Source organism: Aspergillus eucalypticola (genome assembly GCF_003184535.1).
Source record: "Aspergillus eucalypticola CBS 122712 chromosome Unknown BO83scaffold_16, whole genome shotgun sequence".
Taxonomy (NCBI): Eukaryota; Fungi; Ascomycota; class Eurotiomycetes; order Eurotiales; family Aspergillaceae; genus Aspergillus; species Aspergillus eucalypticola.
The window spans coordinates 423,843-443,998 of NW_020290290.1; the positions used below are offsets into that span (position 1 = coordinate 423,843).

Here is a 20,156-nt window from a genome sequence, read left to right on the forward strand (position 1 = left end):
TCAAGTATGCCTTTTCGCTTAAAACCCTCCCACTCCATCGAACGCTAACTTCCACAAATGATCACACACTATCACCTCATATTCAACATGCAAGTCATTCTCCGCTAAACACAACGCAGTAAATATGTCCCTATCGACCCATGCACCATACCCCCCCCCCCCCCCTACCACCGTCCCCATCACCAACACTAACACCAACCCATCAACAACATGTACCACAACAACATCCCAGCCCTCCCTCCCCATATAAGAAATCACACCAACTCCCACGGATTAATACTACTATCCCTCATCCTCTCCCTATCCTCCAACTGCCTCACCCTCCTCCTCAACGTCCCCAGATGCATCTCCATCTCCGTAACAGCGCGTCTCAAAAACGGCAGATCATCAATCGTCTCCGGACCCAACGGAAAGGGAAGAATACTTCCATCAAGACGAGAAGTACCGGGCGAGTATGTGAGCACATCATTCCTCTCAGATTTAATAATCATTGGACCCAAATCCCGCTCTTCATCACGACTGATGTAGTATTCCACGTCACTACCACTAGGTGATGGAGTAGTAGTAGTAGTAGTAGCCCTCGGTCTGAGGTTATATTCTCTCTCGCGAATGAATCTGCGCCCTCCTCTTCCCCTAGCCCTACCTCCACCGCGACCACGACCAGCAGCAACAGCAGCAACAGCAGTAGTAGTAGTAGTAGTAGTAGTAGTAGCTGAATATCCCCTTGAAGCAGATGGCGACGGAGTCGTAAGCCCAACCTCGGCGCCAAATTCATCCTTCACCCTCGTCGTCGGTGTCTCAGGTTCCTCAGTATGCACATCTAACCACACAAGCACACACACCCAATTAGCACCTTTCCCCCTCCCTGAGAACAGAAAAACTTACTAAAACTACACCCCCTCCTACTAAACCGACACGCCGCACAAGCACCATGCGTACTCATTTCCTCCCTTGTATCAAACCCCACCACGCACGTCTTCCAGACCCCCTTTCCCTCCCTGCAATGGACGCACGGCTCTGGTGGCTCGCATCCGCGTGTCTGTGCGAATGCCGCTGTCAGAGACACAACGTCTTTCAGTGGTCGACGGAGTGGCTCGTTGGTGGTCTCGTCGGTGCGCCATTCAAGGTGTCGGAGGATGGGTAGTTGGTGGTATTCTAGCATCGAGGAACTGGGTCGTGGGCCCAGGAGGGGGAGGTCGTTGTGGGTTAGGCCTGGGAGGACTGGGTTGGTTAGTAGTGTTTTGGTTGGGGGGTGGGTGGATTAAGGAGGAGGGGGGGCGTACGCTCTGAAGGTGGGATTTCGACGCGGACGGAGGGGATTGGGCTGGGGGTGCGGTGATGAGATGGTGGTAAGGTTGAGGGATGGGTATGGGCGTAGTTGAAGATTCGGAACATGATCGGGGTTGGTTGTGGTGGTTCTTGCATTGGGATTGTAACTTCGGTTGGGAAGTAGAGAATGGTGGTTGGTGAGGGGGAGAGGTTGATGAAGGGGGCAAGTTGAGTTGGAGATGAGTTGGTGAGAGGAGAAGGGAGGGTCTTGAGATGGAAGATAAGGAAGAGGCTTGATCATGGTATGGAATGTGTTACTTGCTAGTAGCATCGGGGCTGGTTGTAGGGCTTTGCTTTGCTGGTGGTGGTAAGTGGGACTGCAGTGAATGGGAATGGGATAGTGGTTCCATGCTGAGAGAATAGATCAATCGTGCTGGGTATAGCAGATTCTGGTGAGGATATGTGGCTTGCCTCGAGTCTCTGTTATGTATAGGATAACACTTGCATTCGAGTCCGAGACGATAACAGAACTCATCCCCGGGGGTATGTATTCAGCAGGGGCTTGTTTGATTGTATGTGTGATTGCATCTATGCCTTCGACACGGTGTTGACTAGGAGAGACTATGCATTAGCAGTAGATGTGGAGAAAAAAATCAATTTGGTGCTCTATTAATTGGTTAGAAGTCCCCATGGGTATTAACCAAAATACATTCCATCCTTCCCATCTACCTCCCCAAGCAGCAATTCTCTCAATGCCTCATCAGCACCAACCAGCTCCTCTACCTCCTTCGCAAATCCCTCCTTCGCTTCAATCACCTTGTCATCCTTGGCGATCTCCTCATCTGGATTCTGCAAAACCATTCTCAGCAAATAGACCACGCCTTTCAGCTGCAACTTTAGTTTAATCAACTCTTCCCTTTCACCCTCTTTCCCTCGCTCCGCAGCCTCCTCGTCAGCCACGCTAAGCCAGCATGCCGCCAGGGCTCCCAGGATCTCCCCTCTCCAGCGCCAGATCCGCGGGTGTGCATTCAGAATCACGGCTCTGGTAACAGCCACCCCCGCCAATAAGAGAGGTGGATACGCCGTCCCGAAGGGATTAGACAGCGTACTGTAGATAAGCGGGATGACTTCCTGTAGGTACTTTGTTGTGTGAATGGCAAGATCGAAGAGACTATCGTGTATCTTGTCTAATAGAAGAGTAGACAATTTTGGGTGCGGGAACGAGGACAGCGTAGATTGTGTCCCGCTAGAAGGCGTCAGGGTGCTGATGTGGTGGAAGGAGGGGATGAGGTTCTCGCGAAGGACTTTCGTTAGCTCAGTGGTGTAGGTCTGTTTATCCTTGGGTAAGTAGCTGGTTCTGAGGAGTAAGAAGAGGGTTGGATAGGCTGTGCTTAGCAAACGGATGGAGTCGGGTTCAGGGGTTATAGTAGGTAGGGAGAGGAGACATGGTTTGATGGCATCGATGAAGACAGAGGAAAGGTTGGTACGCTTCAGAATGTCGGATTTGGCTTGCTGGATGGGCTGCAGGAGATGGGTGAGAAGCGTGCAGCCGTCTGTTCTGTTGGGGTTGGTTTCATCGTCAATCAAGGCGAGGATTGGTGGGACGAGGAGGGGGAAGTGGGATTCCAGACGGCCGACGTCTGGTGCCTGGAAGCTGTTAGCGACGAGTAAATGTGGTACTTTGAGGGGGGAATGTACCTGATATTGTCTTAGGATCCAGGCAAAGACGGTCGTCGCGTAGACGTCTGATGATCGCCATGGTTTCGACTCAGGGTCAAGGATGCTGGTATCAAATCTGGGAAGAGGGATAGGGTGCATGTCCTTGCGACCTGCTGCTGTGATAGCGGGGTTCCTTGTTCTCGTGAAGAGAGGTCGAATTGTGTCCTTGAGGATGGTTTCAAGGACAACCCAGAAGGATACATCTGCTGTCGGGGGGGATGTTGTGCGAAACCTTTTAAGAATGGCAGTGGACGCCGTGTGTGACTCGGCTGTTGTCCACGGGTCTGCTTCGGAAGTGAAGCTTGCCAGTGCGAGGATGATGTTTGGCACGTCTGCTGCGTTATGCACTGGATATAGAGAGTCCAAGGCTGAAATCACGGATATTGAGAGTGATGATCTCAGCTTGTCTTCATGCATAAGAGCGTTCTTCTCTTCTGGGCTATGTCAGCGGATTCAAATATGTTAGAGGGGTAAGCTCTCAACTGACCACTGGGCTCTTCCATGGATTCCGCATACACTGCCGATGGAAGAGCATGCCTACTCGCCCAGGCATAGATGTGATTTGCTGCGGCGGCATCAGGCTCTGATAAATCTTTGGAGTTCCGAAGTCTCAGGAACTCCCGAGCGAGATACAAGTCTTCAGACACCTGCAGTGCACAGTTAGCATTGCTGCCTCAGTGCGATAACAAAATGGCTTATCATACAGTTGTATCATCTTTGTCCTCGTGGGCTGAAATGATGTCCCATAAACAGTCCAATTCTCCGGGGACGACGACATTATCCAGCCGCGAGTCTGGGATGTGCGCATCACCGCGACCTAGGCACTCACGCGCCACCGATTGAAACTCTTCCATAGACACGTCTATGTACCTCGCTATCTACAGAAACGTGTTTGTTGAACTGACAGTCAAGATGTCTATAGGAAGGCCATAGCTTCGGGCCAGATGACTCGGGGATCCATCGTTGTCGGCAACCGAATTTCTCGAGCGGTAAGAAACGGGAACCGAGAAACGGTCCTGACATTACCCAACCAGACATCGTTCAGCTGCAACGTAGAACTAAAGGAGCGGTTTCTTTCGCTCTTTTTCTCCTCTATCAGAAATTTTTACCGTTTTTATCCAAGATATTTTCAGTTTTTTTTTTTTTTTTTTTTTTTTTTTTTTTGGTACTATACACATGTCAAAGAAAAAAAGGAAGGAAGAACAAAAACGATTACTCGTTAAAGGTAGTATATATTTCCGGCTTTCACCAACTTTACCTGGTCGGCTCAGAATCTTTGGAAATTGGTCACTGAAGTGCTATGTCACAAAGCTTGTCCTGATTGTGATAGACAGGAGAGTGAAATTAAGGACCAAATGAGGATGCAATCAAAACAGCTGATGCTCTACTAGATTAAATGAGGTAGATACTTGCACGTTTTATCATCGGAATCATCGAATGACTATCTTATTCTATCCAGAACGATGCTAAGACATCTGCTGAATATGTATATCATGGAGTAACACGGCATAAACACAAGCAATTGAGAGCAGTATGTCACCTGCCATTTCAGCAGAATCCCCTTGACCTAACGCATTGGAACTCTCATTACATTCCCCCATCAATATGAAATCGACACATGACGCTGCACATGGATGATATGAAGTAGCTTTGTTTGGCTACCAAGTGAGATCCCTCAGGTGAACAATGCTTCGGGAGCCGCCGTTGCTGAGCCAATACAGTGGCAAACACTAGACATTTAGTCAGTGAAGTGTCAACCTGTCAAAGTAATATAGAAGGATTGTCTCATACGTTTTCAGGTTGCCATCACAAGTCCAAGTCTTAGCGTGGACGGTCTCTATGCACTATGGTATGCTTCAGTATACAATTCCACGCGATATCGTACTTTGGGGGCAATGGGTACTTACATTCTTCTGGCACTGTGAAGGATTGAGCGGACATCCATAATTGAGTGGCTCTGCTGGGGTTGGATCCTCAAAGGCATACACGCCGCCCACCAACGAAGCGGCGACATAAAACAGAAGACCGAGGTAGCGCATATCTGCCTTTTTGTGCACGAATAGCAACGACGGTGTGTATGATTGAGTTAATAATGGGAGGCTTTGATGTTCAAAAGATATGGGATTGAGAGACGTATTTGTAGTCGTCCATTGTATGCTCAAATTGAAAACACAGTCATCATCCCTATTGCATAGGTCATGTGTGGGTTTGATTGAGCTGAGAGAATTATCACCATCAGCCAGCCACCATTTCTTGAAGGTTGGTTCATGTTCATGTGAGCTATTGTAGATGCATATCCGCCTTGACTTACACATGTTGTATTACCCCATACTGCACCATTAGAGTGTTTGAAGGATTATCAGGTGTGCATAACCTCCCACGGACAACGGAAGAAGGTAAGGCAGCACTCGATAGATCCGGCATGTACTGCTTATTTCAGCATTCAGCACATTAATTAGTGCAATTCGTCTGTCCGAGAACCAAGTCTTCAGTTGCCTAGTCTATATGTCAGGAGGATGTCAAATCTGAAGGACGGGTTGTGGTGGTTGCTCCTTGGAAACAATACATCCCCTTCACCCCATGGAGATTTCCGAGCCCTACGCAAGGGACTTTTCGTGCGACTCTTCAATCCAGAGTACATCAAACAGGGATTAGACCCAGTCTTCATGAAACATTGTCACTCGGATTCAACGATACTTGCTGACGATACCGGGTGGCCGGACTTGAGGAAGTGGATGCACAAGCATATGGGATACGAACCACCCAGAAAAAACTCACGAGATATCTGGATTTCTGACTTGCCACTCAAGGCATCCTAGGTATTCATATCCACTCTACCACGCAGCTAGGGAGAAGGAATGGATTGTAAGGCATACGGAATGGGTTGGATTCGTATCGCCCAGTACGGTCGCCAGACATCCATGTGATACATGATAATATACTTCCCTTACATTAGCTACCTAGTGGACCAAAACGTGAGTGCAATTCATTGGCACTGATGTGGTCTATGGATAAAGGAGTGTCCCTTCCCTGCTTGAGCGATCACCCTTACTCACATTGGGTGAGGCACTGCCGTGCGATCTGGCACATTGAATGTGCCCATTTCGCGACAGTTCATGATCGTCATACTTATGACACCTGTTGGCATATGAGGAGATTGAGACACCAGACCGAGGAAACGTGAGTCGAGGGCTTGGCTTCAATTGTTGCTCGAGGCGCCAAAGGAAATCAGGGACGAACTAGGATTCACCTCGGACTCCTCCCACAAAGCCGAGTATTGTTGAGGGGAATGAACAACAGAGTCGTCGGACCCATAGAGCGGCCATGATAATTCTATTACTATGTAGAGATGCCTAGCTCTTCCTTTCTTAGGGACAGCTCTTCTAGCACCTTTTCCTTCTCGGTAACCTCCGGGTGCAACAGCTGCCATTTGATGGACATATCCAAGGCTTTCGACATCCAGGGACCAGTCTTGCAACCAAGAGCTTTTACAATCTCTCCGCCGTTGGCGAGGGGCTTCAGTTCGAACACATCCTGTAGATCTTGCTCTTTGATGTAGGAGAGGAAGTGGTCGTACGATTCCAGAACTGCCATCTGATAAGTAACAAATTTCTTATATAGACAATGGGCGTGGGAAAATCCTTACCGCTGGTAAACTCGCCGCCTCGCATAATTTCTTGAAGTATAGAAAGAAGTATACAGAGCCTCCAGTCCTTCTTCCACGAGCGGATGTGCAGTCCGACCTGCTGCCGCACTTCTGCTGCAGTTCCATCCAAGCGTCCCTCGAGGACAGCGTTCTTGATGTCGGTAATGGCCTGCCAATTATGTGCCGCATCGCCAATGACGGCGATTGTCTTGTTATCAGCTCGCAAACTGTCTCGAGCTACTTCCGCGGTCCGGGCCGGGAGAGGTTTCGCCTTGGGTCCCCTCGCAACGCGGGTTGGCACACTTGACCATGGAGCAAATGCTGCAATCATCCACGCGTAGTAGGATTCAAGTTTGTCGCGTACGAGGAAATCACGGACATTTTTGGTAATCATGGGGTCGTCATCATGGGGGTTCAGGATCCTCCCCAGCGCATTGTATGCAAGTGCCCATGACGAGGTATCTGCTTGCGCATCATCCTGGTGGTTGGCAAAGATAGTCGGGTATAGTCCAAGGTGGTCAATGAATTGCAGTGCACCGCGGGGATCAGGACCTGGAAACTGTGAGCAACCATCAATGCTGACTTGGGATGTTACAAACCTTGCAGCATCTTTTCTAGCTCCTTGCCCACCCGTTCTCTGCTGATCTTCAGCTTGAGAGCCTCCCCGATAAGGTCATTTCGCATTGCCTCCTGAGTCTCCTCTTCGATATTGTAACCCAGTCGGCTAGCAAAGCGAATCAAGCGCAGCACACGCAATGGGTCGTCCTGAAAGGTTTGGTAGGGTTCCATCGGGGTACGAATAATCCTCTTCTGCATGTCCTCCAGACCTCGTTCAGTCAAATCCTCAACCTTGGACTCGTTCAGGTTATAAAAAAGCGCATTGATCGTCGCATCGCGGCGCATTGCATCTTCCTGGGCTGTGCCAAATTCCATCTGCGGGTTTCGACTGTCTTCCGAGTAAGTCTCCTTTCGTAAATTTACGAGATCAATGTCCAAGCCGAATATCCTTGTTGTCACTGTCTCCAGGTGTTTGGACTTCTCCGGGTTCGCCTCGATTTTATGTAGGCTAGCAATCGCATGTTTCAACTCTCCATTGGGCTGCTTCTGTCGGTACTTCTCCAGGTTTTCCGGTCTGTCCATATACTCCTTGAGGAGCAAACCAAACTGATACCCTGTCATGTTGTTGATACCGACATCCACATCGTTGCTGCCCACCCCTAGGAGCTTGTCCCGCACCCATCCTCCGGTAAATCGCAGAACCGTAGGCTCTGTGTCCCGGCGTCCTTCTGCAATATTTTTCTCGTGTATGTATTCTGCGACATCGAGTAAGAGCGATTTTAATGTTGATTCAAGAGCGGTAAGTTCAATGGTGGGAACGGTATTCGCGGATTGAGTCATAATGTCTCCTGCAGCGCCCTGATGCGGGGCAGCTTCAAGTATGCGCCGTCTTTTGTTTGTTTGCTGAGGGGAGAGGCTGCAGGATCTCCGACGGCTCATGGAAGAGCTGTGCGGTACAGATGTAGACCGGAGGGTATTTATACAGGCACGGGGTATCAACGGGGAGATTCTGCGAAGGAAAAGAAATCCAGTTGCGGCGGAAGCATCAGTTGGCGGAGAGAGAGGAACGGTCAGGCGGAGTAGGCGGCGCTTGGAAGGCAAGGAGAAGAGGGATGTTCTGAGCATGGGTAGCAGCCATCCCAGGATGAGTCAAATGGGCTGACGAGTGAATGTACTCTATTGAGTCATGAGATGGTCAGCCTTGTGTTTCCCGATTACAAGCAGAGCGCATCGTAGGGAGAGAGTGGAGGGGATCAACAGCAGCGCCTGAACAATTAATGAATTGCCCGGCAGATCAAGTGGAGGATCATCACCGCCTTCCGAGCCGTCAACAACAACTCAGTTTATTAAACCTAACAATGAAGCTTGTCGCAGCTCTCCGTTCGATGGCAGTCCACTGGTAAGCCAGTCTGCTTTCCTCATTGACACTAGAATATATATATATATTCTGTAAAGCAGTTGTCAAAAGAGTACCTCACCATCATTTTGACCCCCCGACATTAACTGCCGCGAGGGACGCATTAGCCTAACGGAGCTGTTCGCCCGACTTGCGCTCTGGGATTCGCCCGCGGTGACTTGGCTTCAACGCATCCCTACAACATTGCCCGGATTCCTCCCGCCATTCCCTTTCTCCTGACAATTCGCTCCGAACCTCACCACACCACATCACTCCCTCTTTTCGTCACTCTTCCGTGGGATCACTCCCCACCCGGTCCATGGGCTCTAGGGTCATTTCTACTCTTGTTAACAGCGCATCTCACGCCACTCGGAGTCCATGACATCGCCCGGAGATGCGGCTCCGGTCAAGCCTCCGCCGTCGTTCTCGCCCGGCGTTCCACGTGTCGCATCCAAGTCGAGATATCCGAATCAGCGCCGCGACTCATCACCGGCCCTCGATGCAGACCTGGTAGACTCGAGGATCCGCTCCCCGACCCCGCCCCTGACGGCCACGACCGCAGAACTTCCGATTAGGTCCGCATCGCCTCGTGCTCTTTCTTTCCGATCGTCGACTCCACAATTAGCCCGATCATCCCTGGGATCCCCGGTAGAAGGTCGTTTCGATGGCGCGGAGGAAATTCGTTCTCTAATCATACGCTCGTTCGCTCCGGTGGTTGGAGTCTATGCATCAGCGGACACCGATGAGTTGGTACGACAGAAAGGCTTCGCTGGTGGTTTCTGGGAGTTGATTCGCCCTTTCGGCGAGAATGTGCCCGGAAAGTTGGTCATAAGGGACAGCGTGGGGTCGAGTCGTGGCTGGGAAGACTACGGGGTGCGCTTCGTGAACTTGGCCAGCAACAGCCCGCCCCCTACCAATTCGAGCTCAGGGCGAAACCCCTCCCTGGCACAGGTGGAAGAGGTCTTGGAGAAGCAATTGGGCACGACAGATGATCCGCTGGGCGGATCAATGCGCCCCAGAGATTTCTTGAATTTTCCTACAACATCCCCTTTATACAAAGTATTTCTTCGACACCTTCTATCGATATCCTCGGCCACGCCACATGAAACATTTCGACATCCAGTGGCGAGCGTCATTGCTATCAGCTCACGCAATACTGCCCCGCTTGAAACTCTCAGACAATTGTATGCGGATACGAGCAATGGGCCCAGGAGGTTGCCAGATTGGTGTCACTCTGAATACCTCCGGTACTACGTGCTCATTCATGACGAGGATCGGGATGACATTGCCGAATCAACCAAGCTGTACGACCAAATGAAGCGTCATTTCGGGTTACATTGCCACTTGTTGAGGCTGCGCAGCAATCAGTGCGTGGTCACCGATGATGACAGTGTTCAAGTTCCTGAATGCGAATGGCTCTCGCCTACTGAGCGACTTTCGGGTGGAGCTGGTATGACTAGGACCCCTGCATCTACAATACCGCACTTACTGACGATCAACAGAGCCCTTGGTTGACCTGGATAATAATGGTCTTTACCTTTTCGACTCGGATATTATGGCAATCAAGGCCTTCATTCGAGAGCTAGTTGCACAGTCCGTCATACCATTCATGGAAAACCGAGTCGCTGTTTGGAATGACCAGGTGGCCTCCCGTAGGCGTGGTATCAGTGGCCGATTCATGTCCATGTCACGGAGATGGGCGGGGTTCGGTACTGGCTCTCGTTCCAGCCTTACATCGGGAGGAGCCAGCGGAAACTACGATGTCGCTCACGGTTACTATAGGCCAGACACGCCTGAAGCCCTTCTGCGTAAAATGGCTGACTTCGCGTTCATGCTCCGCGACTGGAAATTATCAGCATCCACGTATGAGCTTCTTCGGTCGGACTATGCGAACGACAAGGCTTGGAAGTACCATGCGGGTGCCTACGAGATGTGCGCCGTAAGCATGCTTCTCAATCCGGCCGCAATGGGGACCAAGGTGAAGCTCGACGGAATCGATCAGATGTTCGACACGGCATGTTATTCCTATCTTACACGGTGCTCAGACACACCTAATGCACTTCGTTGCCTCACTTTAGCCATGGAATTGTTGAAGTCTCGTGGGGGTTCGGCAGTGGAAAGCGCCGCTCGATGGGCCATGCGGGCCATGGACCTTGGGCTTGTGGGATCCATCGGCCAGGGGCTTTTCAGCGAGCGTGTGTCGGCATGCTATGCGGCGAGGTCACCGGTGAGCGGAATGAAATGGGGCTCTCGACGTCGGAAGGCTGGAATGTGGAGTGTATTTGCCGCCGATATGTGGCTTCGTCTGGGGAAACCGTCACTAGCATCGGCTGCTCTCGAGGAGGCGGAGCGACTATATGCAGATGTATTGGATGGCGATGGGGGATTTCCAATGCCCGAGATGCAAACGTTCGTTGACAACCTAAGACACGCCGTCAAGGTCGAGTACTTAGAAGCCCGAGGGCTAGACACAAGGGACGAGGCAGCCACTGCCGAAGCACTGGGCACGGAAGAAACCAGCGAGAAGCTGGACCGGCGCATGAATCGCAAATCTTTGATCTCGAATCCGCTGGATTCGGGCGGTCTTGGTCCGGCGCAAGGCACGAGAGATGATGACAATGCAGCCAATGACGACTTCGAACGAGCTTAGGGACGCAATTATGGTGCGACGGGCGCATAGGTTTATACAATATCATAGACATGTGTCAATTAATGTTTCTCTACGTGTTTATGCTTAAATTGGATTTATCACTATCTCTGTACTCCTAACATGTCCGTAGTCCTCGTAGGGTATACCCTTACCGCCTTTCAGACCGCTTAACCCGGCAGAACCTAGCGAACCTCGCTCTAAAACCCTCGGATTTAAGCGGATTTAAGAACATACAGTCCCCAAAAGAAAGGCTCCGAGATCTGTTGGAAATTGGGCGGTGGCAGAAAATGATCGCCCGCGGCAGCAGAACCATCACACGTGATCATTTCTTATCGATAAGATGACCTCCCCGACAACCAACGCTATGGACGAAGTGGCCCATTTATTGACATCAGATAGACATCCCGGTACTACTACCTCAGTAGCACCACGCACGCACGGGGGCTATCCAGCCTACACCGACGGGGTGTACTTTTCCTTTATTGCGAATACATAATATATACCACATTTAGATACATTTACATCCATTATCTCCTTGTCTCACTTTACATACTCATCTACCACTCACCATAACAACCACAATGACGACCCTCCTTCAATATATCCTCTCGCAGGATTCCTTCAGAAAGTCCGTTCTTTCCCCGCTTTGCCCTCCTCTTTAGCCACTTTTACTGACACACTGTCTCTTATTCGTTCCAGAAACCGCCTCCCCTCCCTCTACTCCGACTTCCCCATCCACCGCAAGACCAACCCCGAGGGATACACCACCAACATCGCAGCCTGGGAACATGCCTTAACCTCCGCCGCAAAGCACGGCTACATCGCTCCACATGGGCCCGCCTCGAAGGGCAAAGCGAACCACTTGATCCTCCGAGCTGATGAAACCTTGCTACGTGATCTGGAGATCCCAGAATGTGGACGGCCTGTCGCACTGGGTGCGGTCTTTGTATGTTACAACCATATGCAGGTATATGAGGAAAGTGGGGGTGTACAGCGACTAATTATGGCTTTGTGTGATGCAGGACGAAGCGACAAGGAATCGAACCATGGTGCCGCTGCACCTTTATCGGACTAACCCAGCGAGTTTGCGCAAGCCGCAGTGGGGGATTGATACGTCTGTGTTAAGTCCATGGGCTGTCATGAGCTGGGGAATGAAGCAGTTGAAGGGCGCTGTGATTGGAGGCGAGGAAGCTACGCCGCGGTTACAGCCTCAGGAGTTGGTTTTGGTAGAGAATTTGAAGGTAGGTTGCGTTGGCTTGGGTTCGGTTCGTGGTTGGAACGGGCAAGACTAATGTGGTGTGCTTATAGGAGGCTGCGGACCGCGTAGTCAAGAACGCCACGGCGAATAGTCCGTCAAAAACGGACTTGGTCTATTCCAAGGAAAGCTTCGTGAACGAGTTCGCGGGTGTTTTGGATGAAGGGAGTCGCCTGTCGGACGTGGATATGGATGTGCTGTTACTGTATATGTCCCGTGATAGCGGTGCTATTGCGTACGATGGCAAGGTATGTGTCTTTATTCCTATGTCTGGGTGTTTCATCTATACCATGTAGGATGCTAATTATGTTGCAGACCATCAAATTCAGAACCAGTGACGCTCCAAAAAATATCACAGAGCAAGACACCGCCGTCGCCTCTATCAAAACGCTCATGGCGACTATGGCCAAGCAGGTGGAAAACCTGGAGAATAAAATCACTGAGCTTAATGCGACTGCCAAAATGGCTCTGCAAAACAAGAACCGCGTTTCTGCGCTCTCGGCTGTGCGCTCTAAGAAGCTCGCGGAGCATAATCTGAAACAGAGACTGGATACTCTGATGCAGCTAGAGGAGGTATATTCAAAAATCGAGCAGGCGACGGATCAGGTGCAATTCGTGAAGGTCATGGAGGCAAGCACCGGAGCACTTCGGGGCTTGCATAGTCAGATCGGCGGTGCGGAGAGGGTCGAGGATGTGGTAGAAGAGCTGCGTGATGAGATGTCCAAGGTGGACGAGGTCGGAAACATCATGAACGAGGCTGGTCCACAGATTGATGAGACTGAGATCGACGACGAGCTGCAGGAACTGGAGAACAAGGAGCGGGAGGAGATGGAAGAGAAGGAGGCAGAAGAGACTCGCAAGAAGCTTGCCGAACTCGACAGTCTCCAGCAGGGCGCCCAGGAAGCCGCTCGCAGAGCAGCAGCGGAGCGAGCTGTGGAATCGGAATTGGAGGACCGCCTGTCTCGGATGTCGGTCGAGGAAGGTCCCAATACCACTGCTTAGCGGAAGACGATGAACAAACCTCCAGGGCCTGGGACCTGCACAATGCGCATATTCTAGGCACCTACACCAAGTGCAACTAATTTTGCGCATTGGTCATCTGGCTATCGACTGAGCCCTGGAGCGTCTGCGCTTGTACCTCAGGAACAATGACGGTTTTGTCTTCTACAATCAACCTCTCCGGGGGGTGGGCATCTTCCGTCGCATGTATGGCTTCCGTGTGCTCAACAACAGGTGCACTCGAAGGCTGATACGTTGTCGGGCTGGCAAGATGGTCGGTTGCCCGATTTGTGCCTACATTTTCTTGTGGTATCGTGGTGCGCACCTGCGCTTCGCTTTTCTTTCGCGCATTCGCAATAAGTCGCTTGAAGTCATCATCATGGCTCGTTGACCAGGCCGCCGCATCGAAGTCTTTGCGCATGACGGTATCTGTGACATCACCTGATAATTGCGCTTGGCCGCCTTGTGTACGTTCCCAGATATCAAGTTCTCGGAGCAATTCCTTCTTGGACTTTGGCGTTTTGGAGTCGCAGTTGGCATTCCATAAATTCATCCACTCTGTGTGACGTCGTTGCAAAAGGGGCCTCGGGCCCGTGTTCGGTATACCCAAATCTTTTAACTTCTTTCGGAGCACATTATCTTTCAATAAAGAATAGTTTATAATGGGCAGTCGTTCTGGTGTTTTAATGAGCGCGTCTTTGGGTCTCTGCGACGCTGGTTGTAACGAGCTATAATTCCGAGTCAGATGCAAACATGTAGACACTCTGCAGAAGACATATCTTACCCAAAATTCAACTGTTTCGGTGGCGCAGGCTCTCCAGTGCATGTATCCAAATGTCGAAATACCGCCTCATTCTTCATCCTCCGGTTGCAGATCGGGCACGCGACTAGTCCGTCCTCTTCAGTGGCAATTAGCATGCGACGCAACGTTGCTGATGAGTATACACACCTGGAACATATTCCTCATCATTACTATCCTCAATGACCTCAATCGCAACAGGATCCTCCTGAGAGCCCACTCCCCGAGTTTGCGATCGAGTCCTCACGCCCTCCGCAGCAGGTCCATCTACCGCCTCGACCTTTCTCTTTTTCGGTACTGGCTCCTCCGATTCTGCCTCTTCTGTCGCACTCCCCCGCGCAGCAGCCTTCCTCGCCAAATCTATAACACTGGGTCTAGCGTTCTGGAACGCCTCGACCAGTTCCTGAACAGCCCAGTTTCGCCGCAACTTCAACTCTTGATCCGAACTCCGACACGCGGGGCATTTCCCTTCCGTGCTCAAACACCGCCGAATACAAAGTGAGCAGAAAGTGTGACTGCACGAGGTAATCACCGGGTTATCAAAGAAGTCCTTGCAAACCTGGCAGCGGAGGGCAGATTCGAGAGGCGCGACGAGTGACAGTGGCGTTGTAAGCCAATCGGTCGAGTCGGGGAGGTCGAAGGTTTGGTCCATAGGGTGGGTTGGTGCAGGGCTGCGACAACTATCGAGGTATCATCGGATAGACGGATAGGTCTAGTGAGCGAAGGCGGGGTGCGGAGAGTTTCTGGGGCTGTAATGAACCGTGAATGGCAACTGGCGATTGTCCAAGAGTAGTTATTGTGATGGCGTCGGAGACTGGCTGCGGTGCCAAGACCCGCTGACTGATACGCGTAAAGTGCTTCCAGAACGCGTCGTCCATGTTCTACTCCGCATCGCATGTTGCTTTGAACAAGGCCATTTTTCACGCACGATCAGGGGCCTGTTGTCGTCATCATGGCTGTTGCTGATTATAAGAGGTATCTCGCTGAGAATGTTCTCAATGAGCGACGCACGGTGAGCCCTGTCTAATGTGCTGCAAGCTGGATATCTTCTAACAGCTTCGGCGCATACTACAGGTCACCTACCGGTCTTTAGGTCGAGCCCTTCGGGTTCATAGTACCCTGGCCAAGCAGTATGTCTTATACGAATAACACGAAGATATGCATATGGATTATTCTGATTGTTATCGGAAAGGATGCTTTTCGATTTTCATCGCAACGAGAACAACAAGAAGCCAAACAGCGTCAATGCGACTTACATTCTCACGGGGATCCAGAAAGCGCCCGAGACCCCTTCCACAACGAATGGCCTTCAGGACAGCTTCGGTGGCATTCCCCAGAGCAGCCCGTACATCAGCAGTTCAATGCCGAACCAGGATGTCGCTAGGGATGAGATCGCCATGTCCTCGGTTGTGCTTGTACGAGAGGAAGACTTGGAGGGTACGTGGAATTGCTTCCATTGCGTTGCGCAAAGGGTGGGGTCTGATAATTGAGTGCGCAGATGCCAAGGCGACTTTCCAATCAATTTCCTCGATATACATCTACAGCCTTCAGCCAACAGTGCTTCAGGATCTCAACGTCTTGACAGATGTTGCGGGAGAGATGATCGCCAAGCATGCTCAGGAGGATCCCTTAGAATACGGCAAGACCTGGGGCATGATCCAGGGCAACAATGTCCGGGTAAGGAGTGCGCTTGCATTTCCGTATTCCTATGATACTGATGAGATTGTACTACAGAGAAGAACCGGCGGTCGCCCTCCCGTACCAGCTCCCGCTCAGGCTCCAGCTCTTCCTAAGGCGACTATTCCAGCTAAGCGTCCTGTTAAGGAAGAAGAAACACCACAACCCAAGAAAGAACCTGAAGACAAGGCCCCGAAGATGGAGACAACGGCCAAACGCGAGGAACCTCCAGCGTCTAAGCCAACTGAGAAGACAGCTCCTCCAAAGCAAAAGGGCAGTATTTTCAGCTCTTTTGCAAAGGCCAAGCCGAAGCAGAAAAAGGAAGAATCAGCAACGCCGGCCACTTCGGCTGCCGAATCGGTCAGTTCTAATTTACCCTAATGCTTTGTATTGAATTGACTGACAAACATATAGGCCGAACCCAGTGCTGCTGAAGATGGTGAGTACTCACTGTCTTTCTTGAAATCTTACACATACTGATAAGTAGCAGTGGTTCTAGACGACGCATCAGACGGGGATGAGGAGCCCGAGGAGCTCTTCCGAGACTCAGGGAAGTCCGCGTCTGCCGGTACACGTGAGTCGCGTAAAGAGCGTGAAGAGAGGCTCAGAAAGATGATGGAGGATGATGGTACGTTACCTCCTTATTGTCGGTAACTCTTCTGACTGGTATCAGATGAAGACGAAGACGAAGAAATGCCCGATGCTGCACCGTCACCGGAAGAGTCTAAGCCTATTGACGAGCCGCCGCCGCCGAAACAGGCTGAGCTCAAGGAAGAAGTCACAGTCAAAGGCGGTCGTCGCAGAGGCAGGCGCCAAGTCATGAAGAAAAAGACAGTCAAGGACGATGAGGGCTATCTTGGTAAGATTATCGAATGATAACTGATTGTGACAACAGCTGACTGATTGGTGCTTAGTCACTGTTGAGGAACCAAGCTGGGAGTCATTCTCAGAGGACGAGCCAGCACCGCCTCCCAAGAAGAAGCCCGCTGTGAGTGCGCCCAAGGGCAAACCAGCAGCGAAACCGGGACAGGGAAGCATCATGTCCTTCTTCTCGAAGAAGTGAACAGTTCTTGGATAAATGGACCTTTTCGAAGCCACGCCATGACCGAGACGCTTTTCTGCTTATAGTACTCAGACACCTTATTCAGAGGGTTGTCTGTGATATACAGTGGATGACTAGTACGCTTCAGCACTCCCAAGAAGCCATTCCCACATGCAGTGCAGTGACCCGGTCAAGCCCGGGCACCTCCGCGTCAACCCAGACTAGTTTTCACCCCTGTTATACCCATATTTGGTACGATGCAGTGAACTGCTTGTTACGAGTCATCAAAATTTGGTCTGCTGTTTCTCTCTATCCCAATGCTTATACAATCTTCTGCATACAGCGCTGCATCTATAGTATATAGCTTCATTGTGTTTCCTCGACAGGCATGGCATTTCCCGCCCACGTAATACGCCCAGTACATGTACTATTAGGTAGAGCTTTGACTGAACAAATATTGGCAAGCATTTGCAGCGTTCCTGAGTGTACCCTCATTTGAATTGAACAATATTCTTCAAAGAATTCATCGTCATGAGTGCGGCTGGCTCTGTAGGCAGAGATGACAGCCAGGAGCGAATCCATCATTACTCTACTATGTCAGGGAGACAAGATTCCAATTCTGGGCCAAAGTCAATGCTTCGGAGCGTAGGGGGATAGCGTCCAAGTTTTGCTTAAGCGAATATCGGCCTGGGATGTGATCGACGAGGTAGTGCCGACATTTAATATAAAAGAGTGTCAGGCGATTACGGTAAAAACCCTTGAGCCATCGGCTGATCAAGGCATCTGAGAGTCGGCGAATAAGTCGAGCGAAGAAGTAGACATGACAAAGCTAGTAAGTGTATAAACCCAGATAGCAATGGATGCAAATCGTGACCTGCAATGAGTTGATTAATTGCCATGAAGTATGTGCATTCCGGAGGGTTCAAAGGCATCCTGCAGGGCAAGAGTGAGTTGGTATGATGGGTGGGAAATACTGCCGGGAATCCGGGGGATCAGCGAGGAAATCGGCTGTTTGCGATCTTCTTCCCCGCATTCCCCTGCCTTCCCCTGTCATCCCCCCAACCCGTCCACTTCAAAACATGCCATTGTTCCCCCTAATTCTTTTTCAATGGTCAATGGCACACTGTTTCGACCTTCCGGCCTCATAAGTCAAAACTCACCATCAGTGACAACCGCTAACCAGCCGTCAAGATGCGCTCGTTGTCGCTGGCCGTAACCCTCGCCGCCGGCTTGAGTGCAAGGGGAGCTGCAGCTCGCGATGAGCCTTCCATTCTGCGTCGGGCTTGTCCAGACTACACCTCTTATGCTTCTACTGGACAGTAAGGGATTAGCTACTTGAAACAACGTTTGTGACAGCCCGCTCATACTCTTCTTCAACTCAGTGCCCCATACAGCGGTGGTCCTCTGAATCTGCCCTACCAAAGACCCGCCGCAGAATGTCGGACCTTTGTCTCAAACGCAGTAGAGCAAGTCATCGACGATGTGACCTCGCGCATGGTAGACAAAGACATGGCTCAGCTGTTTCGCAATGCCTTCCCCAACACACTGGACACAACCATTCGCTGGCATGTCAATAGCACGTCCACTAGTACTTCCTCCTCTCGGAAGATGAGACGAGACAGTTCGCAATGGCAAGGAGCTCAGACTTTCGTCGTGACTGGAGACATCAACGCAGAGTGGCTGCGCGACTCGACAAATCAGCTGACAGGCTATCAAACACTGGCAAAGAAGGATCCTGCTCTCTACAGTCTCATTCTCGGAGCCATTCATACGCAGGCTGAGTTCGTCATTCAATCACCCTACTGCAACGCGTTCCAGCCTCCTCCACCCAGTGGGATTCAAGCAACAAGCAACGGCCAGCAAGATACCGTCCATCCAGCATATGAGCCCTCTGTTGTCTACGAATGCAAATACGAGCTCGACTCCTTGGCCAACTTCCTCGCTCTGGGCAACGAATTCTACGAAAACACCGGATCCACCGAATTCCTCACCAGCCGGTGGTATCTCGCCCTGGATACACTCCTGAACACCACCGACGCCCAGTCCCAGCCAACCTTCAACAGCAACCACCAGTATGTCCAGAACCAGTACACCTTCCAGCGCCAGACAACTCTCGGCACGGAAACCCTCAATCTGGCCGGGATCGGGAACCCGCTCAACGGAGGCACCGGACTCATCCGCAGCGCATTCCGTCCCAGCGATGACGCCACGATCCTGGGCTTCTTCATCCCAGCCAATGCCATGATGTCCGTGCAATTGAAGAAGACCGCGGATCTGATCCGCGCAGCTGGCGGCGACTCGACCCTCGCATCCAATCTCCAGACCCGCGGAGAGAACCTCGAGCAAGCCGTCCGCCAACATGGCATTTTCAACCACCCAAAGTACGGCGATGTCTACGCCTTCGAAGTAGACGGATACGGCTCGCGCATCTTCATGGACGACGCGAACATTCCATCCCTTCTAGCTCTACCCTACTTAGGCTTCGTCGATAAGTCCGATCAAGTCTACCAAAACACCCGCAAGATGATCCTCGACCCTAACGGAAACCCATACTATCTTACTGGATCGGACTTTCACGGCATCGGTGGACCTCACAGTAAGCAATGCCCGAACCCTAGAACTTTGAAATCAGAAAAGCTAACACAGACGCATTAGTTGGTCTCGAGAACGCCTGGCCAATGTCCCTCCTCGTCCAGGCACTAACAACCGACAACGTAACGGAGATCACCGATTCTCTAAATCTAGTCCGCAACTCCAGTCTCCTGGGTTTAGTCCACGAGTCCATCGATGTCAACAACATCAAATCATACACGAGACCGTGGTTCGCGTGGGCGAACTCTGTCTTTTCTCAGACTATATTGAAGGTCGCGGCTGAACAGCCTGAAGTTCTATTCGGAGATGGAGCGGAGCCGTATGTCATTTCTTAGATGCTTGCTACTCCCATCACTTTGATTAGCATAGCGTGTGCATAGTGCGATGTGCTATAATATACCCGGTTATGTTTATTCATGAACTCTCTGAGAGAGTCCTATATCAACATCGACATCAATATTGTAGTTAAAGTGGACATTCACATTGACATAAAACTTAGTAACCTTCATTCCACACAATGCAAACTAAGTACTACAGTATATATACTATACGCT

At 51.0% G+C, this 20,156-nt stretch overlaps 7 protein-coding genes across 7 annotated transcripts; 4 read left to right on the forward strand and 3 right to left on the reverse strand.

The window, feature by feature from the left end:
* Window positions 1–254: 254 nt before the first annotated feature.
* On the reverse strand, window positions 255–1,395 carry BO83DRAFT_428176 (uncharacterized protein; the record flags this gene model as incomplete). Its single annotated transcript, XM_025535396.1, has 3 exons — window positions 255–546; window positions 1,014–1,221; window positions 1,284–1,395. The coding sequence occupies 3 exons, from the start codon at window positions 1,393–1,395 to the stop codon at window positions 255–257; spliced, it is 612 nt and encodes a 203-aa protein (XP_025387006.1).
* A 570-nt stretch (window positions 1,396–1,965) lies between these two features.
* BO83DRAFT_399808 (tRNA adenylyltransferase) lies at window positions 1,966–8,032 on the reverse strand (the record flags this gene model as incomplete). The annotated part of the gene is made up of 7 exons (XM_025533353.1): window positions 1,966–2,916; window positions 2,968–3,395; window positions 3,530–3,635; window positions 3,693–3,866; window positions 6,379–6,575; window positions 6,635–7,186; window positions 7,234–8,032. The coding sequence occupies 7 exons, from the start codon at window positions 8,030–8,032 to the stop codon at window positions 1,966–1,968; spliced, it is 3,207 nt and encodes a 1,068-aa protein (XP_025387007.1).
* A 559-nt stretch (window positions 8,033–8,591) lies between these two features.
* On the forward strand, window positions 8,592–11,303 carry BO83DRAFT_418116 (TRAPP III-specific subunit 85 family protein). The gene is made up of 2 exons (XM_025534804.1): window positions 8,592–10,038; window positions 10,091–11,303. Exons 1-2 carry the CDS (start codon window positions 8,967–8,969, stop codon window positions 11,236–11,238), a joined length of 2,220 nt encoding a protein of 739 aa, XP_025387008.1. The 5' UTR covers window positions 8,592–8,966; the 3' UTR covers window positions 11,239–11,303.
* A 331-nt stretch (window positions 11,304–11,634) lies between these two features.
* On the forward strand, window positions 11,635–13,533 carry BO83DRAFT_58331 (putative vacuolar sorting protein SNF7 family protein). The gene is made up of 5 exons (XM_025537452.1): window positions 11,635–11,866; window positions 11,938–12,184; window positions 12,261–12,479; window positions 12,547–12,741; window positions 12,809–13,533. Exons 1-5 carry the CDS (start codon window positions 11,820–11,822, stop codon window positions 13,493–13,495), a joined length of 1,395 nt encoding a protein of 464 aa, XP_025387009.1. The 5' UTR covers window positions 11,635–11,819; the 3' UTR covers window positions 13,496–13,533.
* A 38-nt stretch (window positions 13,534–13,571) lies between these two features.
* Window positions 13,572–14,943, reverse strand: rad18 (E3 ubiquitin-protein ligase RAD18; the record flags this gene model as incomplete). Its single annotated transcript, XM_025535397.1, has 3 exons — window positions 13,572–14,220; window positions 14,277–14,391; window positions 14,442–14,943. 3 exons carry the CDS (start codon window positions 14,941–14,943, stop codon window positions 13,572–13,574), a joined length of 1,266 nt encoding a protein of 421 aa, XP_025387010.1.
* Window positions 14,944–15,192: 249 nt separating this feature from the next.
* BO83DRAFT_438355 (uncharacterized protein) lies at window positions 15,193–17,466 on the forward strand. The gene is made up of 9 exons (XM_025536084.1): window positions 15,193–15,303; window positions 15,366–15,421; window positions 15,484–15,728; window positions 15,790–15,968; window positions 16,026–16,328; window positions 16,383–16,407; window positions 16,459–16,596; window positions 16,642–16,827; window positions 16,883–17,466. Exons 1-9 carry the CDS (start codon window positions 15,244–15,246, stop codon window positions 17,029–17,031), a joined length of 1,341 nt encoding a protein of 446 aa, XP_025387011.1. The 5' UTR covers window positions 15,193–15,243; the 3' UTR covers window positions 17,032–17,466.
* Window positions 17,467–18,075: 609 nt separating this feature from the next.
* Window positions 18,076–20,064, forward strand: BO83DRAFT_379411 (glycoside hydrolase family 125 protein). Its single transcript, XM_025531502.1, has 3 exons — window positions 18,076–18,329; window positions 18,393–19,606; window positions 19,666–20,064. Exons 1-3 carry the CDS (start codon window positions 18,202–18,204, stop codon window positions 19,935–19,937), a joined length of 1,614 nt encoding a protein of 537 aa, XP_025387012.1. The 5' UTR covers window positions 18,076–18,201; the 3' UTR covers window positions 19,938–20,064.
* The last annotated feature ends 92 nt before the right edge of the window (window positions 20,065–20,156 follow it).

Coding starts and splice junctions, on each gene's coding strand:
- BO83DRAFT_438355 (XM_025536084.1), top strand. CDS start 15,244: ATGGCTGTTGCTGATTATAAGAGGTATCTCGCTGAGAATGTTCTCAAT. Junction 15,729..15,789: donor ACGAGAGGAAGACTTGGAGG/GTACGTGGAATT, acceptor TTGAGTGCGCAG/ATGCCAAGGCGACTTTCCAA. Junction 16,329..16,382: donor CCACTTCGGCTGCCGAATCG/GTCAGTTCTAAT, acceptor ACAAACATATAG/GCCGAACCCAGTGCTGCTGA.
- BO83DRAFT_418116 (XM_025534804.1), top strand. CDS start 8,967: ATGACATCGCCCGGAGATGCGGCTCCGGTCAAGCCTCCGCCGTCGTTC. Junction 10,039..10,090: donor GCGACTTTCGGGTGGAGCTG/GTATGACTAGGA, acceptor GACGATCAACAG/AGCCCTTGGTTGACCTGGAT.
- BO83DRAFT_379411 (XM_025531502.1), top strand. CDS start 18,202: ATGCGCTCGTTGTCGCTGGCCGTAACCCTCGCCGCCGGCTTGAGTGCA. Junction 18,330..18,392: donor TCTTATGCTTCTACTGGACA/GTAAGGGATTAG, acceptor TCTTCAACTCAG/TGCCCCATACAGCGGTGGTC. Junction 19,607..19,665: donor CGGCATCGGTGGACCTCACA/GTAAGCAATGCC, acceptor CAGACGCATTAG/TTGGTCTCGAGAACGCCTGG.
- BO83DRAFT_58331 (XM_025537452.1), top strand. CDS start 11,820: ATGACGACCCTCCTTCAATATATCCTCTCGCAGGATTCCTTCAGAAA. Junction 11,867..11,937: donor TCGCAGGATTCCTTCAGAAA/GTCCGTTCTTTC, acceptor TATTCGTTCCAG/AAACCGCCTCCCCTCCCTCT. Junction 12,480..12,546: donor TTTTGGTAGAGAATTTGAAG/GTAGGTTGCGTT, acceptor GTGTGCTTATAG/GAGGCTGCGGACCGCGTAGT.